Raw genomic sequence first — 21,996 nt, forward strand, 5'->3', positions numbered from 1 at the left:
TTATGACTTTGACTGGACCGTTCTAAAATATGTATGCTTTGATCTAAACCCTTCCATTGTAGCGCTGGTTGCATACTTGGGTCATGGCCCTGCTAGAAGATGAGTCATTATTGCCCTATATTTGGCTTCATACAGCTTCCTATCAACTCTGAAGAAAAGCCTATTTAAATAATGTTGTTGCCAGCTCCATTTTGATCACACGATTAATAGCTGTCCTATTTACAGATCCTCCCACATGAGTTGTAGATCTTTGCAACTCCAGTTACCATGGGCCTCTGTGCAATTTTTCTGATTAAAGCTCTCTTTTCCTGGTCTGTCACTTAATAGCCATGTCTTGATAAGGATTCAGTTGAGTTATACTCTTTCCATTTTCAAATGATGGACTGAAGAGAACTATTTGAGATGTTCAAAATTTGGCATGTTGTTTTAGAACTAAACCTGCTTTAAACTCTGACCTGAATGGTGTATTCCTTTTTCCACATAAGTGGACTGTGGTTTCTAATTAAATGACTTCTGGTGGGAATTCAATTCACTATTTTTTTAGGGGTGTCAGAGCATTATGGGTTGCCTATTAGTGCATGCCACACTTTTCAGGTTTTTCTTTGTAAAAAATCTTGAAAACTTGTTTCACTCCACTTTGTGTTAGTCTATCACATAACATGCCAATAAAATACATTGAAGTTTGGGATTTCAACGTTTGAAAACATGAAGAGTATGAGTACGTTTGCAAGACATTCTATGATCAGTTTAATCGGCTTTGTCTAACAACTTTTGAGGAAATTATCTTGCTGACACGTTCCATTTCTGTAAAGCTCAGTGAAAATTAAGTCGGTGGTGTCCTACCTGGTTGAGGTCATAGAAGATGACACTGAACTTGCCAAACTGCTCCACCCGCCCGGATACATCAACGTAACGGTACAAATCAATGGGCAGAGGGGTCTCGTTAATGACCGCCTGCATACTGGTGACTCTGAAGTTGTTGTAGCTGTAGTCAAATCTAGCATTTACCAAGCCTTCCTCGCTGAAGCGGAAGATTTGCCGACTTGTCAGGGGGCCTATAAAGAGGAGAGGAGTTCAGTTATCAAAAAAGTTGTTTTCAAAAATATCCACATTACAATATGAAAGAAGCTAATTACCGGTCCTTCTCAAAATATGCTAATATTTTGAGAAGGACCTGTACATGCATCTGCAAGCAGAGCAAGCAGAAGTGGTCATCACACTAGCTGTGCAAGCCTGCAGAATTAATTTAAATCAGAAGCTAATTCAGGATCATTAACAGACACAGTTCAAACCATTCAATCTTAACTATCTCCACATCACTACGGTATTTCCAGGGCTGACCTTTAATATGAGGAGATAATAAAATCTAAAGACAATAGCCCCGATGAGCTCCCTAATGTCAGGACATCGACATTAACAACACTATCCTTCACCTCTGCTTCTAGCTGCTCCAACCCATCTTGCATCTGTGGTGGTGGTAGGAGTGGGGATGCGGGCCTGATAATGAACACCATTATGCAGCTATTCAAGATGACTCTGATTGCAGTGAAATTGACTAAGTGTCTCGCTTTGGAGCCCGCTGGATAGCTAGATCAAAATTACGTCTTCTATTTTTATTTTCCATGGAATGTTGATTCAGAACCTCTGCTAATAGGAAAACGGCTGATAGCGAAGTGCGAGGCTTTTCCACAGCCCCAGGAGGCTTGCAATCTGTTCTGCTCGCATCTCTAGCTGTCACCTTTTCGTCTCTTTTTTTGGTCCTTTTACTCCCTTTGCCTACTTCTCAATATCGCAGCCTATCTTTCTTATTTTTTTTTTTTTACTTTTGGGGTTCCTTACTTTTCCCTGTATCCTCTCAAGGGACAATTATCACTATCTCTTCCCTCTCTAAGGCTCCGTTTGTTCTGTAGAAATGAGATCAGTTAAAGGAAAGGTGAGAGTCTATTCACTGGGAGGGCAAAGTGATAAACACACATACACATAGAGACACACACACATAGAGCTGCAGAATAGTGCTACCTGATCATGGCTTACCAATCACAAAAGAATGGGAAGTGAACCGGCAGCAGAGATGAAAGCATTCTCAGTGACCCTGGACAGAGTGTGTAACTTAAAGAAATTGCTGAGCTGTGTTAACAATGGTGTTATATACCTGCTATGACAGCTAAAGCTCCAAATGTCCCGGTACAACCGAAAAGTTATTGATGTACCTTTGTAAGTCAGAACTGAAACCTTTATTTATTTGGGCTCACGGCATTAGAGAAGATTTTCCAGTTCCCTGCGGAAATCGACACCCATAGCTGTTCACAGGCAAGCAATTACCAAAGATGTGACATTAGTGTATATTTAGAGATACATTTGTCATCGTAGCAAACCAGCCCTATATTTGTAGGGCTGGTTTGCAGAAAAGAGGAAGAGTCAGTGCAGCCCAAGGGCCTGGGGGTTGGTCACGTGTTCAAAGCTGTGGTAGACCACTGTCTATTCCACTTGAATGTGCTCAGCCCTATTCATGCTTCTAACTGTGGCCGCGTCAGTCACAGATGAAATAGAAACGTGTCTGACTCAAAGCCAGACTTCAGAGTTTGAGATCTATGATTAAATCTGGCTTCGCCCTCTCAGCATAGATGCTGTTTTACTCAAAAGAGGATTTAATTTAAATTTTAATATTAGACAAAGTTAACTGGAGCAAAACAAAATTTAAATTTGCACACAGGATTAGTGGCTGGAGGTGAAATTAATGAAGATACTGCTCTAGAGCCCCAACTGTTAAAGGAAGGTTTGGCCCCTGGCACCTGGAGCTCAAGTCTAACCATGTAATACAGGCAGAAGCCTAAATATAACTATTTTGATCAACGAGCTTTTATGGAAAGACCAAAGTGCCACAATTGAAAAAGTTAAAAACTCTGAAAATTGATCTTTACACAAGTGAAAAGTTTATTTAAATATCATATTTATCTTTAACTGTATTTATCTATGATAAATAAATAAATATATACATATTTTTTTAATATTTTAATAAAAATTATTAGTAATTATTTCACATGCCTCATGGTCATGTGCTGCAGACATCATTAATTTATTTTTTTTCTCTCCGCCTTACAATTTGAAGTCCTGTAGTGGGACCAACACTACTATATAAGGTGATTGGTCAGCAGCTGAGTTGCAGGTTATACAAACAGATGTTAGGGTTTATTTAGTGAAACACAGCAGCAGTTTCAATAATTTCATGATGTACTTTAGCATGGGAAGCAAAAAAGTAATTGAAAGATTTACCATATATTTGATTCAATTTTGATTAGATGTCCTGATTTAATTATTTCATTGGGTAATGAATGGAGACCTTTAAAAGATATTGAAAAATATTTCATAGTTTGATAAATATACTATATATATATATTTCTAGTTCTAGAATTATTGCCTCAGATAGGGTTAGTGATCATGATTCAACGACAAGAAGGAAAATAGGCAAACATGGCATCACCACCATTGGCCAAAGAGAAACCCAAAGGCCCGACTCACATTTCTCAAAAAACATTTGCAAACTGCTGGGTCAAACATGGAACTTTTGGAAGGTTTGCATGCCGTTATATCTGTTATAAAGCTAGGACAACATTAAAACAAAGAAAAATAAACATCACACTGACAGTCAAACATGGTGGTTATAGTGGAATGATCTTGGGCTGCATTGCTGCTTCAGGACCTGGATTGATGGAACCATAAATTCTACTCTATCCCACAAAATCCTAAAGGAGAATGTCTGTGCATTAGTTTGTGACCTTAAGCTCAAGGGCACTTGGGTTGTGCAGCAGGACAATGATTTGACGTGGTCCACCTCTGAATGGCTCAATAAATAAAACAAAATGAAGGGTTTGGAGTGGCCTAGTCAAAGTTTAAACTTAAACCTGATTGAGATGCTGTGGCATGACCTTAAACAGGCTGTTCATACTCAAAAACCCTCTAATATTGCTGAACGAAAACAATTCTGCAGTAAAAAGTAGAATGGGTTAGTTTGGTTACCCTGCTTTTAGTATTTACTCTGGTTATCTTTGTCTGAAACATGTAAATGTGACAAAAATCCAAGAACAAAAGAATCTGTAAGCAGATAAACCCTATTTCACTGCACTTTATGTGAATATGTACCTGTCTGTCTGTATCGTATGGAGCTTATGAAGCCGTCGTGGGTGAGATGAATGGTCTTGACAGTGCCGGAAGCTTCATCGTAAGTGAAGGTCACCAGAGTGGAGTCATAAACCACCTCCGAGAGCCTTGCTGCTGGTGTGTACCTTTATACAAAAGATGGAAAATAAACAGAATTGAAAAATAAGTGTAATACTCAAGCACAGCATAATGCATTTTATTTCCAATTTTAGTAAACATGCGATGCGGAATGAATAATACAAAGATCCCCTGGAGCTGTTGAGGAAGAGGCTGCATTATTCTTCAATATTTCATCAGAATCAGAGCATTTACTATAGAAGTCATGGCGTTTTAGGTCTTGGAAATGGCCCTATTTATGACAGTATTCTCATGCAGTCAATGAGTATTGGGAATATACAATGTGAGAGCAATGCCTGAATAAGATCTGTGGTATCTAGCACAGTAAGATGCTCAGAAGTAATCATAGGAGGAATTGACCTCAAATCAGTCACTCTTGTTAGTTCATACAGTGTCATTAGTAAGGACAGCAGGTTGTGTGTGCTACTTTTTATGATTAGCCTTTAACTATAGCGCTCCCACTGAGACAATCACTTTTTATGGTTTTTACACAACCAGCGATTGTTCCAGCTGGCATTATGTTGGACAGTTTCAGGAGAATAAAAACTCAGATGTTGCCAGAGTAAACGTCTTCACTGTACAAGTCAACGAGTACCTGTAGATGATGCTGCGTCCTGTCCCCAAATACTGAGTCCTTCTCAGGCGCCCGTCCAGGGTGTAGTCCTGCATGAACAAGGCCTGGCTCTCAGGAGGGGTGTAAATGTTCCTGTAGTAGCCGATGGAGAGCAGAGACTGCAGGGTGTGTTTCACCATACTGGGCATTGTCACGGCAACCAGGCGGTCTGTTTGGTCGTAATCAAAGATGTAGCGCCGCTGGCTGTGCAGGAGCAGCATAATGGACTGCAGGATTACACAGAGAAGGACAGTAAAGAAGCTCTTAGTGGTTTCATGGGGATATTTTGAAGTTTCTTTTTTTTTTTTTTACTTTGGCCCTGTTCTGTTGGAGTAACTTTTACTTTTTATTATTTTGCAGCAAAAGTTTCATAATCCTTGAACTTTATTTATATTTTGTCACATTACAACCAAAGATTCAGTGTATTTTATTGTGATTTTATGTAACAGTAATATTTAATACTATTAATTTCTATATTAGTAAAGTACACATTTATATTACTAATTGAAATCTGAAGTTTGGCATGTCCCTTGCTGCATGCCCTGCTGGAAGGTGAACTTATCCAGTATTGCCCTGTATTTAGCTCTGTTTATCTTCCCATTAACCCAATGTAGGCCAGAAAGTTCAGCCTATGTCACATCTTTCTTTTGTCATAAAGCATGAATGTTTTACCATTTGGGATTGGTTAAGTTAGCTTTCCAGCACATATAGCATTTTACAATGTAGGCTAAGGACTTTAAAGTTTGGTCTCTTCTGCCTGCACTTGTTTGCTGTGTCAAGATTGAGCTGTGGAGCTTGACACCTCCCCCAGGGTAACTTTGGGTGTTCTGGTTGCTTCACTGATTGTTTAATGATGTCTTTGCACAGCCTGTAAGTAAAGGTAGACGGCCATGCATTTTTAGATTTTCAGCTGTCCCATACTCTATTTTTAGATGATGGATTGAACAGTGCTCTCTGAGATGTTCAAAGCCCTGGATACCGTTTCAGAATCTAACTATGCTTCAAGCATCCTGACAAGGTTACCCCATACCTGTGTGGTGCGTAATATAAGATTTTTTTTTTTTTTGAGTGTTGGCCTGGATTTTATTTTATTTCAAATTTTTTTTCTATCGCATGAATCACAATAAGGTAGCTTGCAGTTTCTGTGTGTAATGTCACAAAATGTGAAAAAGTTTAATGCGCATGTAACATTTTTGTAAGTGTGTGCATTTCAGAAGCGCTTAGATTATTTAGAGCCACAATACAAGCAGCTATCTATTTGTTCTATAATACAGACTCTGGATTTACCTAAAGTATTCCAGTGGATTTTAAGCACAACGCATCAATCCATGTCATTTAAAAGAATGTCACAGATATTCTGCGTTGCATCAGACCATCTGTCAAAGCACAGCTGTGTTTACTGTAAAATCCCCTTTCAGAAAACCAAAAAAAAAAAACCTGTCAGTCTGCTCAAAACCTGCTTGAGTTCTGTTATGGGTCACAAAGAATATTGTTGGTGATTTTCCTGTTCTCAAACCTTGTGGCACTGAAGTTATCCTGATACACAGCAGGAGCAGATTTTGAAGACTTGAAACAAGAATACACATAAAATAAGGGGGATCTAAAATAATAACTTGAAAAGGACCTTAAAGGAGGAAAACGTGGTTGGTGAGATAGTTTTGTAGATAAGTTTACATGCTTTCAATTTCCAGCTTTTGTTTCCCGCCACAGAAGAGGATTTCATATTTTAAAGTCTGGTTTCAGTTTCAAGTGATAGGTAATGTCAGTCAGAGAATTTTAAACTACATACAAAACGCCTCCTGAAAAATCTCAGCTAAATGAAAGAGAAAGTATTGCTAAGTTCTTTTTTCTCACTCTGTCTGCGTATGTGTAGCTCCAGATCTTGCCGTTGACCCAGGCTCTGGACACAACCCGGTCGTTCTCATACTCCAGTCGCTCCGACCACTCTCCGCGGTGGATTGCCAACAGAAGCCCCCCGGCGGAGTAGCTGATGTTCACCTCGGTGTACTTGCTGCTGGGAGACCACACAATGGGCCGGCCCAGCGAGTCATACTGGATGTGGAGGGTGAACTTCCTGTGGTCATCGTAAATCTTCCCTACTCGGGTGCTCTGATCAAAATCTATGGAGAGCAAGTTCCTGTTGTGAGCCTGAGAAAAACAACAGAATACAACTTTTCAGCTTTATAATCATCATATATTCTGAATAAAGGCTTCCATTTAGAAAAAAAGGTGGCATGTCTGAAACAAGCAAATATTTCATTAACTCAAATAAATGCAGGCCGCATAATAATAATAATAAATTGCCTTGTGAATAAGCAAAAAACTCCTGAGGATTGCAAATGAATTAGAAGACATCAGATAAGATTTCAGTTTTTAATTAAATATTCTGCTTGTGCAATGTTCCTTCTGTTGCAAAATAGGGGAGGCGTTATTGTTGATGGATGCTTTTGGGAAACCAGGACCGAGTCATTTAACCTATTGGCGCACACCCACTGACTTCAGATACACTCAGAACGTCCAACAAGCTGTGCAACATGAACTTGAGGTGCTGTTTATTCTGCTGAACAGCTCAGTGAAGGGACAATCCCTTGCTCTGTTTGTAAAGGAAATTGAAAGTACATCTTGAAACAAAGACGATTTACAAGTGGAACTCAATAAGTTAGAATACCTTAGATACCTTATTTTATACCTTATTTTATTTTAATAATTCAGTGAAACTCATACATAGATTTATTATACACACAGAGAGATTTATTTCTAATGTTTTTTACATAAGACTATTACACAGAAATGTTAGCCTACTTAAAAAACACGCCTGCACAGTAAATGCACTCAACACTTAGTCAGGATCTCTATACAGCTTGTTATGTCCATACATCTCTATACAGCTTGGATGGCTGCACTGACTTTGAACCTGATAAAACACAGTGGACCAACAAAGCCAGAACACATGGCTTGCCAAATCATCTCTATACTGTGGAAACCTCATACTGAACCTCAAGCAAATGTGGATTCTGTGCCTCTTCACTCTTCCTTCACAATCTGGGACTTGATTTGCAAATGAAATTCAAACTTTACTTTTATCTGAAATAATGATATTTCTTTTTCTCTTTAGTCCAGCTAAAATGCTTCAGGAGTGGTTCACAACAAGGAATGTTACAGTGGTGGCCCATATTTTGGATAGGTCTGTATGTGGAGGCTTTTGAACCACTGAGTGGTCTCAACGCTGCGGTTATCCATGCTTTTTCTGCACCTTTCCTCTACCGCACTTTTCCTTCCCACTCAACTTCTCCATTAATACAGCAATAAAATAGAGAAACTTGTGAACCTCCAGCTCCTTTAGCAAAGATCTTTGTGCTTTCCTTTCCTTATACAGGTCCTTCTCAAAATATTAGCATATTGTGATAAAGTTCATTATTTTCCATAATGTCATGATGAAAATTTAACATTCATATATTTTAGATTCATTGCACACTAACTGAAATATTTCAGGTCTTTTATTTTCTTAATACGGATGATTTTGGCATACAGCTCATGAAAACCCAAAATTCCTATCTCACAAAATTAGCATATCATTAAAAGGGTCTCTAAACGAGCTATGAACCTAATCATCTGAATCAACGAGTTAACTCTAAACACCTGCAAAAGATTCCTGAGGCCTTTAAAACTCCCAGCCTGGTTCATCACTCAAAACCCCAATCATGGGTAAGACTGCCGACCTGACTGCTGTCCAGAAGGCCACTATTGACACCCTCAAGCAAGAGGGTAAGACACAGAAAGAAATTTATGAACGAATAGGCTGTTCCCAGAGTGCTGTATCAAGGCACCTCAGTGGGAAGTCTGTGGGAAGGAAAAAGTGTGGCAGAAAACGCTGCACAACGAGAAGAGGTGACCGGACCCTGAGGAAGATTGTGGAGAAGGGCCGATTCCAGACCTTGGGGGACCTGCGGAAGCAGTGGACTGAGTCTGGAGTAGAAACATCCAGAGCCACCGTGCACAGGCGTGTGCAGGAAATGGGCTACAGGTGCCGCATTCCCCAGGTCAAGCCACTTTTGAACCAGAAACAGCGGCAGAAGCGCCTGACCTGGGCTACAGAGAAGCAGCACTGGACTGTGGTCCAAAGTACTTTTTTCGAATGAAAGCAAATTCTGCATGTCATTCGGAAATCAAGGTGCCAGAGTCTGGAGGAAGACTGGGGAGAAGGAAATGCCAAAATGCCAGAAGTCCAGTGTCAAGTACCCACAGTCAGTGATGGTCTGGGGTGCCGTGTCAGCTGCTGGTGTTGGTCCACTGTGTTTTATCAAGGGCAGGGTCAATGCAGCTAGCCATCAGGAGATTTTGGAGCACTTCATGCTTCCATTTGCTGAAAAGCTTTATGGAGATGAAGATTTCATTTTTCAGCTGACCATGGTATCACTGTGCTCAATTGGCCTGCCAACTCTCCTGACCTGAACCCCATAGAGAATCTGTGGGATATTGTGAAGAGAACATTGAGAGACTCAAGACCCAACACTCTGGATGAGCTAAAGGCCGCTATCGAAGCATCCTGGGCCTCCATAAGACCTCAGCAGTGCCACAGGCTGATTGCCTCCATGCCATGCCGCATTGAAGCAGTCATTTCTGCAAAAGGATTCCCGACCAAGTATTGAGTGCATAACTGTACATGATTATTTGAAGGTTGACGTTTTTTGTATTAAAAACACTTTTCTTTTATTGGTTGGATGAAATATGCTAATTTTGTGAGATATGAATTTTGGGTTTTCATGAGCTGTATGCCAAAATCATCCGTATTAAGACAATAAAAGACCTGAAATATTTCAGTTAGTGTGCAATGAATCTAAAATATATGAATGTTAAATTTTCATCATTACATTATGGAAAATAATTAACTTTATCGCAATATGCTAATATTTTGAGAAGGACCTGTAGATGATGTCAGTGACTGCTTCTGTTAAGTCAGCCACCTTTCCCATTATTGTGTAGACTGTAACATAACAACTCTGTACTAAAAATATTTTTGGGTGTTATGTAATATTCAAATCTTCTGAAATTTTAGATTTTCATTTGCTTTAAACCATAAACATCAAAATTATAAGAATTGCTTGTGCTCTGTTGCGCTTGTGGGAGAAGGCTGGGTTGAGATTGCGTGGGGCCCTTGCTTTGCCATCGCAGCGAGCTGTGTGGTGGGAGGCGGGATGCAGCGGGGGTGCTTGGAGTGGGGCTGGTTGTGGAGCTTGCGCTGTATGGATGTGTCTTCATTGGCTTTTCGGGGATAGAGCTCTCCTGTGGGGAGGGGATTCATGGCATTTGTGTTCGAGGGGGATTCATGGCATTTGTGTTTAATACCTGTGTCCTGTTGGGGGAGGACCTGTGGGGAGATTCATGTTGGGGTTCAGGGGGGGTGGGAGGTTTATGTGGTTGAGATCACGATTCATTGGGGGGTTGGGACTGTTTTGTTCTGGGACAGCTCTGGTTTGCAGGCTCGTTTGGAAGGACCACTTCTTTTGTTTGTGGCCCCCTCTCTGGACCGGGGTCTGGGCCGAGGTCGTTCAGGACTGATGCTCGGGCGGGGACCACCTCCAGGGTGTGGAGGCTGGCTGCCCCTCTGGGGTATCGGTACCTGGACCTGGGAGTATAGAGTATATATGGGGAGTGCAAATGAGTGTACGGTGTCCATTGTTGCTTTTCTTTACACAGAGTGTGTGGGTGTGAGTGTATTTATGTGGTGAGTGTATTTATGTGTACACATGAGGGTGGGAACATGTGATTGTGACTGTGTGTGCTTGTTTTTGTGTTAGGTTGGGTCCTGGGTTTCTCCCTCTCCTGGATCAGCTTAAGCCCCCCACCAAATGTGGGGCCTATTTCCTCCCTGCCACACTCTCTGCCAGAGGCTGGTGTCTGTGCCCGCTGGTGTATTGGTGGTTCTCGGAGCCCAGGGCTAGGTTATTTGGTGTGTGCCTGTTCACTCCCGGTGGCTGCTTGGCAGGGCCTGGGCCCCCTGGCTCCTATGGGCCTCTGCTGGGAGATGATGTGCCCCGGGGTCCCGTGTAGACAGCTGCTGGCAGGGCCTGTGGGCACGTCGCTGCCGGTCTGTGGGGCTTCTGCACTGTGGCTGCTGGATGGTTCCCCTGGGGCTCTCCTCTGCTCTTCTCTAGGGGCGGGGTAGGGGCGATGGAGCTTTGAAGTCCAGGGGGCTGTCCTCCCTGGGTTCCTGTGCTCTGGGGGACTTTGGATGTCTCTGGCTCAGATCGCCTCTATTTCTGTCTCGAGTCCGGGAGGGCAGCTCTATGGCTCCTCCTCAAACTCGAAACCTTATATACACAAGTGCACTCCCACATACAACCACAGGTGTTTGGATGAAGGTGTTAACAGATACAGAGATGTTCTACATTGAGCTGCACATGCCACTAAATACATCTTGCTTCCATTAGTCCCGGGTACTTTTTGATAACATTGTTGTTGTTATTTATGCGCATCTGCAGGTGTAGATGCAATAGCTAATAGCTACAAGATAACACCCTAGATAACCCTCCTTCTTTCCTCTATTCTTTTTCCCTTCTCGCCCTTTTACCTTTTTGCCCCTCCACTCTCTCTTTCTTGCTTCTGTTTTGCCCTTTTGTCTCTGTCTCTGTGTCTATTGCAATTGAAATAATCCAAAAGCAGTTTCTCATAAAGTTTTTTTTATGTATATAAGAAGTGGAACATTGTAGCGTTAGCTGTAATGCTCCACTTGTGAAAGTACATCTGTTGGACTTATTAGTACTCAGACAACAATTCTGATAGCTACTTTGAGGGACAGGACAAGTTAAAAATAACAACAAAAAAGCAAATACATGCTTGAACTATCTCATTATGTCTGTAATGAATCTATATAATGCATTGCTTTACTTTTTAAATTGAATTGCTAACATTATATTTTTGACGACACTTTAATTGAGTCATGATAGACCTGTGAAGATATTTGGCCCATGTTGGGATGTTTGATGGTTTAGCTTTAGCGCAACAGGTTGTTGTGAAGGACAAACTAGTGTTTTTACCCTGAGCCGGCGTTCATAGGTACTATAGTTGGCCTTGCTCTGCTCCTTCCTCTGCCTCCACTCGATCAAGCTAGGGCCATGGTCTCCAGGCAGGCTGATGTTGCAGCGGCTGGCTGTGGGGCTAACTCCACCCCCCACGGCTCCCGGTAGGAGGGGCTCCGTGCTCAGCAACAGTTCCATCCCGCTCGCCAGTGACACCAGAAACGAACCGTCTGAGCTGACTCTATATGAGTTCTGAGCATGATCTGAGGGTGTTGGGGGGATTGGGGAGGGGTCATGCATTTTCCATAGGTGGGTCACACATTCGCACAAACAAACCACACATGCAACCAAGGGAGCCAAAGATGCAGCAACACATATGAAAAAAAGTGTGAACAAACAACAGTAGCTGAAAGAGCAGCCTTGAGATAAATCTACAAAATACAGCACCAGATAAAGAATGCAGTGTCTGACACTTGTATGTTATGTTTTTGTTTAAATTGCTTGCTTAAATCACTTTGCCGAGTGCTTAGCAATTCACGCTATGAGCCACAGCAGCTTTAGAAAAACCTAATCTATTCAAAGTGAGAAATAAAGAGAGATAAGAGGCAAATGGACAGATAATGAGAGGCAGAGAGAAATGAAAAGAGCCAAAGTACAGAAGAGAGAAAGAGGATGCAGTGCTTGGCCACAGTAGATGTAAAGGTTTCTCAGAAACTCAATTCATTTCTATATTGTACCAAGTCATACACTGATTTCCCATGTGTTAATATCACTATGCATCATGTCTTTACCAACCCTGAAAACACAATTAATAAAAACAAGAAAAATAATCATAAAACTACATTTTAGTCATAAAATAGCTTAATAAACTAGATAGTTCTATCTATTCCCTCCACTGCTATAAAAATTCCTTCTGCCCATACTGTTACGGTTGCCTTTGAGGAAGGGAAAGAAGAAGAGGGTGGTGGAAGTAAAGGGACTGTCTATAATGGAGGGTCATTTCAACGTTTCCCCCGCGGCTCAGCCACACAGTTGTGGCGTGCACAAGTCCATGAGTGAGCGTGTGTGAGTGAGTGAATCTGCGAGCGCACTCCGCCCCGTCTCTGCAGTGCTGCTGTCATTGTGACAACCGCTAGAAAGCAATTAAAGGGCTGACATGAGAAGAAACTGCTCCCATGAGTGGCTCCTCCACTCCACTCTCATTTTTTCCTCTTTTCATCTCTGCCCTCTTTTTCTGTCACCGCCGCCACCCCCAACTGTTGTTAAGACATTTCGCAAGTCAGTGGGAATTTGTCTCTCTTCTTCACTATCAGTGGAAGGAATGAATTAATTAATATCCCTTTCTTCTTATTGCTACCTCTTCTGGTGAAGGACAGATTTAGATGGAAGTGTTATACAGAGCAGGAAGTGGATGTCTTGCAACGGCTGAGAGTCTCTAGCTCAAATTGAGTTCAGTGCTGATGAAAAGGAAGCATATGAAATGACCCAACCATGATGTTGCAAATTGACTGCTTGCAAAAGTATTTCTACGCCTTTTGAATGTTTTAATATTTCATCACGTTACATCGACAAACTTCAGTGTATTTTATTAGGATTTAATGTAGCAGACCAACATAAAGTACTGCATGATTGTGAAGTGGAAGAAAAAGGGTTAGGGTGTGGCGTGCATTCATATTCAGCCCTCCCAGAGTCAATACTTTTAAAAGCTACTTTTCAATGTAATTGTAGCTTTCAATTGTCGTGGATGGGGAGCATCTGCGAACACCATTTTTCAAGTCTTGCTACAGACTCTTAAGAAAAGCCTCCTGACAGCATGACGCAGACACCATCATGCTTTACCACGGGGGTCGTATGTTAGTTTTTGCCACTCACTTTTCCATGTGGGCCGATACATTCATCTTTCGCTTTTTGCTCTACATTGGTTCTTCTTGCCACTCTTCAATAAAGGTCAGATGTGTGATAAATCCATGACTAATAGTTTCCTGTAAACAGATTCTGCCACCAGGGGTAATTGGTTACTTTACATTTTATGCAAGGGTATCAGAGCAAACGGCACTGAACACAAATGCACACCACATTTTTGTGATTTGTTTACTCATAAACAATTTGAAAACCATGAATTATTTTCCTTTCAAATCACATTTTGGCCCATCACAAAGAACTAAACAAAATACAAAGAAGTTTGTAGTTGAAATGTGAATGTGAAGATCTTTGAGGCTTTAAGAGCTCCAATGGTTTAAGCATCACCACAGCTGAATGCTCTGTCCTCCCTACACGTATGTGTGAGAACCATCTATTGCTTTGTGGCCCTTCAAATGACTCATAAACATAATCACACATCTGTGGTGAACTTGAAGAGAGCAGATGCACTGCAATCCTCCCTTTGTGTCAAGCTAGTGAACACAACAGGTGTGATATGCCTGCCTCTTTTATTTTGCTCCAACTAAACATCTCTGTCATGCTGTAGTTGAACAATTTTATAAAAAGAAGTGAACATCTGGCTTCACCCTGCTTGAACGTGTATATGGTGTCGCTCGCAGACAGGTTGGTGCTGGTGAGAAAGTTTTCACGGTTGGAGGCCTCAACCTCCACACGAGACCAGCGCTCCAGATTGCCATGGAAACCGCTCACCTCACCCGTGGGTAAGGTGATGTTGGTCACACGCCCCTCGCTGCTATACCTTAGAAAATGATCACAAAAATAATATAAGCACCACACAGACATAGACTCAGACTGTCATACACAAACTCCCATGAACACACATGCATGCTCACTAGCCTTTTTGTCCCCCCTCCTTTTATTGGCACAGCGTAGGTGTCAACTATGATTTATAAGTGTAATTACCCAGCTGTGGAATTTGAGACAGAGACTGAGCTGGCAGTGGTGAATAAATGACACAGATGTGGTCTAGTGTGTGCACGGTATGTACAAAACCAAATATGTCTGTGATCAAAGGGTTTCCAGAGATGTTCCTCGGCCCTACAGATTTTAAAAATTCCCCCCAGAAAGTGCCCTCCAGCTTTCTACAGAGCAGCTGATGCTCAAGTAACCACTAGATGGCACTCACACTTCACCGTGTACCTGTGAAGTCTGACAGAGTAGTACACATGCAAAATCAAACACATTCAGAGTCAATCAAGAAAACATATTCAATAAACATAAAACAATTCAATAAAAGAGAAGAAGAAGAGAGGTACATTGCAAGCTCACTCATAAACAGTAGTCCAGCTGTTCTCATCGCTCTTGGTCGACAACAGGCCGGTGTTGCCGTGGTAAGAGATGTGGGCCAGGTCGTGGCCCTGGGCTGAAACCTTCCTCAGCATCCCGCTGTTGCTAAGGGACAACCAGTAAACCTGTCCGCCGGGAAGCGCCAGCCAAAGGGGCACCCCGTGAGCATCCCTCCTCACCTGCAGGCTGCGCCCGTCGCGACTCGTCAGCCCTGAAAGCTGGCCGTCCGTCCCGTAGGAGAAGTTGTACAGGTAGTGGCCCGTGATGAGGTGTTTGGTGTACATGTGGGACCCATTCTGTCACAGACAGGATAGAGGAAGACAAGTTCAACTTTTTTAATTCAAGACCTTTAAGTTCAGACAAGTAAGTCACTGGGGTTGTCTTAAAAAAAAAATGAAAATCTTTGTTAATAGATTGAGAGTAAAAACTCTGGAATACTTTCAGAATATACCAGTTATAAGAAGAAGACATATAGCTACCAAGCTTGAGTTTAAATGGTTTTTATAGGTCCATCTTTTAAATATGCATTAATCAGAGAACATGTCAGTTTTAAGGGGTTTTTAGAGCCAGCTGTGGTGCTTACAGTATTATAATGTGCGTTGTGAATCATCAAATGAAGGTAACCAGGCCTAAATATTTGATCATCACATCTCAATTCCCAATTTTTTCTACATTACTATTTTATAGGATAAAAAAATAGAGTACCAAGTAAATCTATTAAGTATACACTCATTTCTTCATATCGTACTTCCACTGAGCAAGACTTTCTCGCAGTCTTTTAAATTAAGCAAAGCAAACCTACTATAGTCTCAAACTTTCAACAGAATCACAGTCACTTCTGTGAGGAGGCCTTTAAGAAGCATGATCATTGACCAGTTGTTGTCCAAGTATCAATCATCAGCAGACTTGAACTCAGAAAAGAAATGCTGCTCAACGATCAACACCTTCAAGAACAAATGAAATTGGCAGCTGCCCAAACCAAAAGGCCCAATACCTTCTTCAGAAAAGGTAATGATCACACAAGGCCAACCCAATTTATTCTAGTTCTAGTACTATCAATACTTTTGCTAAAGAATTCACACCCTTGAAACATTTCCTATTTTGTCACGTTACAACAACAAAGTACTGTATAATTGAGCAATGGATGCTGAAAACTCGTTTTTTAAATGTTTTTGAAAAGTTTGTACAAATGCATATCTGAAAAGTGCGGAGTATTTGTATTCAGCCAAATGATATCTCTGACATCTTATTTGCAAATAAGTCAAGCTCAGTCAGGTTGAATGGAGAGTGTCTATGAACAGTAAATTTTAAACACTGACTAGACCTTGACTAGACCTTTCCGAAACAAGGATATGCTTTGATCTAAACCATTTCATTGCAGCTTTGGTTATATGTTTGAGATTGGTTTGCTGATGGATAGGGGAACCTCTGGCCCAGGTTGTCTTTTGCAGAATCTAACAGATAGGTCGTTCCTATATTTAGCTCCATCCATCAACCCATCAACTATGACTGGCTTCCTTGTCCGTGCCGGAGAAAAGCACCCCCCCCCCCCCCCCCCCACAAGGATGCTGTCACCACCATGTTTCACTGTGGGAAAAAAATCGTCACGGGTCAAGCGCACTGCTAGCTGTCCCACAGACCGAGTGTTTTGCATGTAGGCCAAAAAGTTTAGTCTTGGTCTCATCTGACAGTTTAGATGGACAGCTGTATCTTAGTAGGTTTGCAGTTGTTTTATAACTTAACCTAGGTTTAAATATCTCCACAACTTTCTCCCTGACCATTCTGCTGTGCTTCTTGCTCTTCGTGATGCTGTTTGTCACTTATGTTGTCTGACACACCTCTGAAGCCTTCACAAAATACCTGGATTCATCTGAAGAATGCAGTCTCAGGGTAAGGTTGAATTAAGTAATGTGAATACTTTTGCAAGCCATTGTATCAATTCTTGCGTGAAGCTTAGATATTGTGTATTTAAGTCACAATGAGAGGTTTGTTTGTGGAAAAAAGAAAGATTTCAAACTTGTAAATTTGTGTAAATTTATGTATCATGTTTCATGTTGTTTACATTTCATAACAGAAGTAACCACCTCCACACCTGAACCCAACACAGCATATTCATATTTTGACCTTTTCACTGACATGCAGCTCTGGAGCCTCCAGGTAATGCTTAATGCAGCTGTGTTTTGTTTACAGACCAGAGCTTAAACAGTGCGTACCTGGCTAAAGAGATAGAGCTCCTGGTCCTGGGGGGAGCTGATCTCCACCAATCCAGCTGGGCTGGGCTGAGGTTGGTTGGGGCTGACGGCCCTGATCCGGATGTTGCCCAGATCAGCAATATACAGAGTGCCGTTGGGGGCCACGGCAAGGGAGGAGGGGGCTTTGAGGCGAGCGTCACGGGCATAGCCTCCATCACCTGATAAGAAGAACGAAAGTAATAATTTTCTGTCAGGTTGAGCAAAAAGAACATTTGGCTTTAAACCCACAGATCAATTATATTCCCCTGAAAGACACAAGTCCCAAGCACCACACAGAACATGAAGACATCATGGTGGCTTAGGCGCTTATCAGTTTGGCTCAGGAGTCAGACTTGTTGGGATATAGTTGATTCCCAAAGCAGCGGGAATGATGACCACCTTGATAGTGACCTCAGAGTTATCAGACAGTGGTATCCGGTAACTCAATGCATTCATGTGTCTTTTGGTAGCACAGCGGAATAACAGGCCAGGTGAGGGTCTTCAGATGCTGTCAACAGAGGGGCAGGGGCTTCTGATGGCTCTGTACTGACAGCAGGGTGGCAGTTTATCTGCTGACAGCACGCACATTACTTGTGTGTATGTGTGTGAGAGAGGGCGAACGTTTGCGTCCCTTTGTAGCTCGTGCTTGTGGACGGGCGTGTGTTCAAAGACAGCGCGGGTGTTTACGGCAAAGGGGATGGAAACGGAAAGCTTCCGAAGAGAGTAATCATCTGTTAACAGCAAGACATGATTGAAAATATGCAAAGTACAATCCAAGAAATAGGGATGGTTACAGCCCATTGGCTTGTGGCATGGCAGACACTTCCCTCCATTCTGAATAGAAAAGAGACAGATTTTTATGAGCGGAATTAAATGATAAAATCACATCCTCTGACACTTACAATGAAAGCACGGCCTAACCGTCAAAGAAACATCTGCTTATTTGTTGGGCCCTTTCCTTCTTTCCTTTTATCAGTCTTTTTAGGTGCCCTTCGATGACATACCAACTGGTTAAAACATTCATCGTCTAAAAGGGAGCTTTTTCTTCCACCAGCTGTAATTTGAATGGATTTGAAAGGTTTCTCTCAAAGCTCGTTCCTCCTGATATTTAGCTGCAGGTTTTGGCAGGGAAGAGAATTCCTTGTGAATACAAAAATATAACATTCGCTTTCTGCAACCAGGACTCTTACTCAAATTACATTTTCTGTTGTGACATTATGACTGCTCTTCTCTCTCCTATATGTGGACACCATTTACATAAAGCTAGTTATTATGTATTCTTGGTATTTTCCAAGGGAGAAAGTCAAAGCAGCCCCTCCCACACATTTGGATTCCAGCTGACTTTAATAATTCAGATAGACTGAAAGTAGAGAGGGGATACATTGCAGGAGACAGACAAGAGGAAGACACATTCCTCAAGCACTGTTAATAAATTTATTAGACAGCTGGGACCCAAAGGCTGAAAGATTCACTCACTGGATATCAAGACATATTTAAAATTTCAAATCAAACACTAGTTTGTCCTTCACAACAACCTGTTGCACTAAATCATGCCTTTAAAATTGTCCAGTTTTTGTTTTTGCTTAAATATTCACCAGACCAGGAAAGATATGATCGGAATTGATTTCTAAATGCTGCCGCCCGCACACAGGACTGTAATCCTATTAGACCTAATCTAATACTCTTACATGACCTAATCCAGCACTCATGTAAGTGTGTCTATGTTTGTTTATGTGTCTGTGTGATGACCCACCAGAGAAGCAGTCACAGTTGGGGTCTATTTTACAATCGCAGTCTGTGGGGGCTCCAGAGATGATCGATATCTCCCCGTTGGTAGACACCTGCGGGTTTAACAAAAAAAACAATGCATTCTACATGACCACAAAATTCTGCAGGAGGTCAGAAATCATTTTAATGAGCAACGCTTGATACAAAATATTATATAGAACCACATAAATAACAATGAAATTACATATTTAAATCTATCATCAGTTTCTTCAACAAAAACAGTCATAACCATTTAACTTTTTCACATCTCGTCCCATTACAAGCACAAACCTGTATTTTATTGGAATGGGCCGAGTAAAGGACAACGAACACAAATGTGGCCTGCATTTGTGTTCCTCTGATATCCATAAATAAATACAAGTGCAACCCATTGCCTTCAAAAGTCACCAAACTAGTATACAGAGTCTGCCTTTGTGCAGTTCATTCTCAGTATAAATGCAGCTTATTTGTGAAAAATTTTGAAAACAATGTATCCTTTTACTCACACTTCACAATCACTTACTATTTTGTCTTGGTCTGTGAAAAAAACTCTGCAGAAATAGATTAACATGTGTGGTTATAACATGATAAAATGCCAAAAAGTATCAGAATACTTTTGCAAGGCACTCCAGATGGTAATAATCTGAGGATTTTTTTTTAAACTAAGAAAATAAAATCACTGGATCAATACACGAACCCGACCTCCGTCTTTAGTTAATTACTTGATTGACAAATACAGCATTAAATCCTACAAATTACACCTGTTGTCCTGGAAAGAACTTTAGGTCTGTACTCTGTGAGAAGATAATTGGAGCAACTGACAAGTTTAATTTAGATTGCTGCTATGTAAACTATTTTATGGAAATCTTCTCTGAGGCGCTAATCTGAAAGAAATACATGTTTAACACAAGAGAACCGAAGGTACCTCTCAAGCTTGGACAAATTAGTTGTATACACGATCACAAAATGACAAAAAAATAATCTGGGTGAATACTACCTCAGATGGAGAGCAACATGTGAACTGTCGCCTCCAGTTTATTTAGACATAGCTACATTGATGCAGGAGTATTGGTTAAAAAAACAACAACCCCTTACTTAGAAATCCTGTATAAATTAGGAGGATAAAAAAAAGTTAGTAGCCGCTTTTCAAATGACCATTCTTCTGTGAGAAAGATTATTCACAAGTGGCATTATTTAATGCATTTGTTTCAGTAAGATCCCCCTGAGGTCAAACTGCGTGATGATGAAACAAAGCCAAACATCTAAGCCTCAGAAGGCTCATTCAATGTTTTCATCACAGCACAGTTAGAAAAAGGCAAAACAAGTAGGGCACATCTGAAAGGATTTCCAGGAAAAGCCTCTTCTCTTAAAAGAGAACATGGCAGCCCTGATTTGCAAAATGTACATCTGAGCAAACAAAGCAAAAACAAGAGTGAACAATGCCCCCTGGACAGATGGGACCACAGTGGAGATGTTTGGCCACAAAACACAGAAGCACATCTGCTAAAAACCAAAAAATCTATCTCTGGGCTAGGCTAACCCACTACGTGCCTTCAGCTTCATAATTAATTCACAAACACAAGAGCAGTATTGATCTTCTCATCTACCTTCTGCCTGGATAGTGCATAATATGCATATTTTCAATTTGTATTAATCAAGCATCTCTGGTTAGGACATTTCAATTTAAATGGGAAGACATGGAGTTAAAAAAATTTTTATTCATCACCTTGACCAAAGGAAAACACCTATATGTCCTACAGGATTCTGCTCCTGTTGAGCTGCTCTAATCTGTTTTTTTGTCTCAGAGGGAGGGCAGCAAAAACATAAAGCACGCTCATTTCCAGAGGTGCTGCACGGTGGAAAACAAGACCTTTGATTTAAACTAATGATGACAAAGTTCTTTAAGATGGGATAAAAGCCTCATCCTTCAACAGTGTATCTGCTTTGATGAAAGCAAGCTTACAATTTGTGCTCAACCCAAAACTAATGCAGCCACAATGAGGAATTTGTAGCGTAATGATTGCAGTTTTAATGCCTCCTGTTGCTCCAGTATTATGCATAATAAATAACTTTACTGCCTGTATAAAAGACTGAAATAAAAATTCAACATGTATTGATAATGCATGTGCAGTCCTTGATGTTTTGGCACACCGCCCTGGGTCCATGTGCTGGACAGACGTGTCTGGACCATGAAAGCAGATCCCATACAGTGCCAAACACTCACAGCAGCCAAGGCAGGCTCACGCTTAATAACCTTATTAAACTGCAAAAAAAAAAAAAAAAAAAAAAGAAAATATATATATATATAATCACCTGCTGCTAAACAGTACAAGATGCAGCTGCTATGAGCTATTTACCATGAAATGTTGCATTTAATTAATTAGTCATTCTTCATCCTTTGTGAAATATATTGCCATGGTACCTGTGTGTTTACTGAATCTCACAAATTAATGTAATCTGTTTTCATTTAATATTTCTCTTATTACACACCATTTGCATCAGTCGGATGTGTTTTTTTGTGTAAAATGAACACCAGAAACCGGTTACAAAATGCTGCACAAACAAAGATCATCAACGCAAACTAAAAAACCCATTTTATTTCACCACTTAGCGTGGTTTGTTAGCGTTGCCTGATATCCAACTTGCACTTGTTGCTAAGTGAGTGTATGCACTTACTTAAATGTTTAAATGTTAACAGATGGATTATTTTAGTTCTGAATTGACTGTTCATGCCAGCCTGAGGAAACTTGTTGATGCAGGCAGAAAGAAAAAACAATCCTTTTAAATGCCCTACCAATATAGCTGGTCAGTCTCCATCAGAAAGGCATCTGAGACACTTTATGATCCTGTCTGCCTCCACACA

The 21,996-nt window shown here is 41.1% G+C and overlaps 1 protein-coding gene across 1 annotated transcript in view; it reads right to left on the minus strand.

Annotated features, from left to right (window-relative positions):
• Positions 1-21,996, minus strand: part of tenm1 (teneurin transmembrane protein 1) — a 311,171-nt gene that overhangs the window by 10,550 nt on the left and 278,625 nt on the right. Inside the window, exons 25-33 of the mRNA XM_047354352.1 lie at positions 19,120-19,207; positions 17,349-17,545; positions 15,118-15,431; positions 14,415-14,587; positions 11,926-12,170; positions 6,743-7,036; positions 4,871-5,115; positions 4,141-4,283; positions 844-1,055 (exon numbers count right to left, since the gene is read on the minus strand). Coding sequence (XP_047210308.1) covers positions 844-1,055; positions 4,141-4,283; positions 4,871-5,115; positions 6,743-7,036; positions 11,926-12,170; positions 14,415-14,587; positions 15,118-15,431; positions 17,349-17,545; positions 19,120-19,207 — 1,911 coding nt within the window. The remainder of the gene's footprint in view (positions 1-843; positions 1,056-4,140; positions 4,284-4,870; positions 5,116-6,742; positions 7,037-11,925; positions 12,171-14,414; positions 14,588-15,117; positions 15,432-17,348; positions 17,546-19,119; positions 19,208-21,996) is intronic.

This window comes from Girardinichthys multiradiatus, chromosome 23 (genome assembly GCF_021462225.1).
Source record: "Girardinichthys multiradiatus isolate DD_20200921_A chromosome 23, DD_fGirMul_XY1, whole genome shotgun sequence".
In the NCBI taxonomy this organism is placed as follows: domain Eukaryota; kingdom Metazoa; phylum Chordata; class Actinopteri; order Cyprinodontiformes; family Goodeidae; genus Girardinichthys; species Girardinichthys multiradiatus.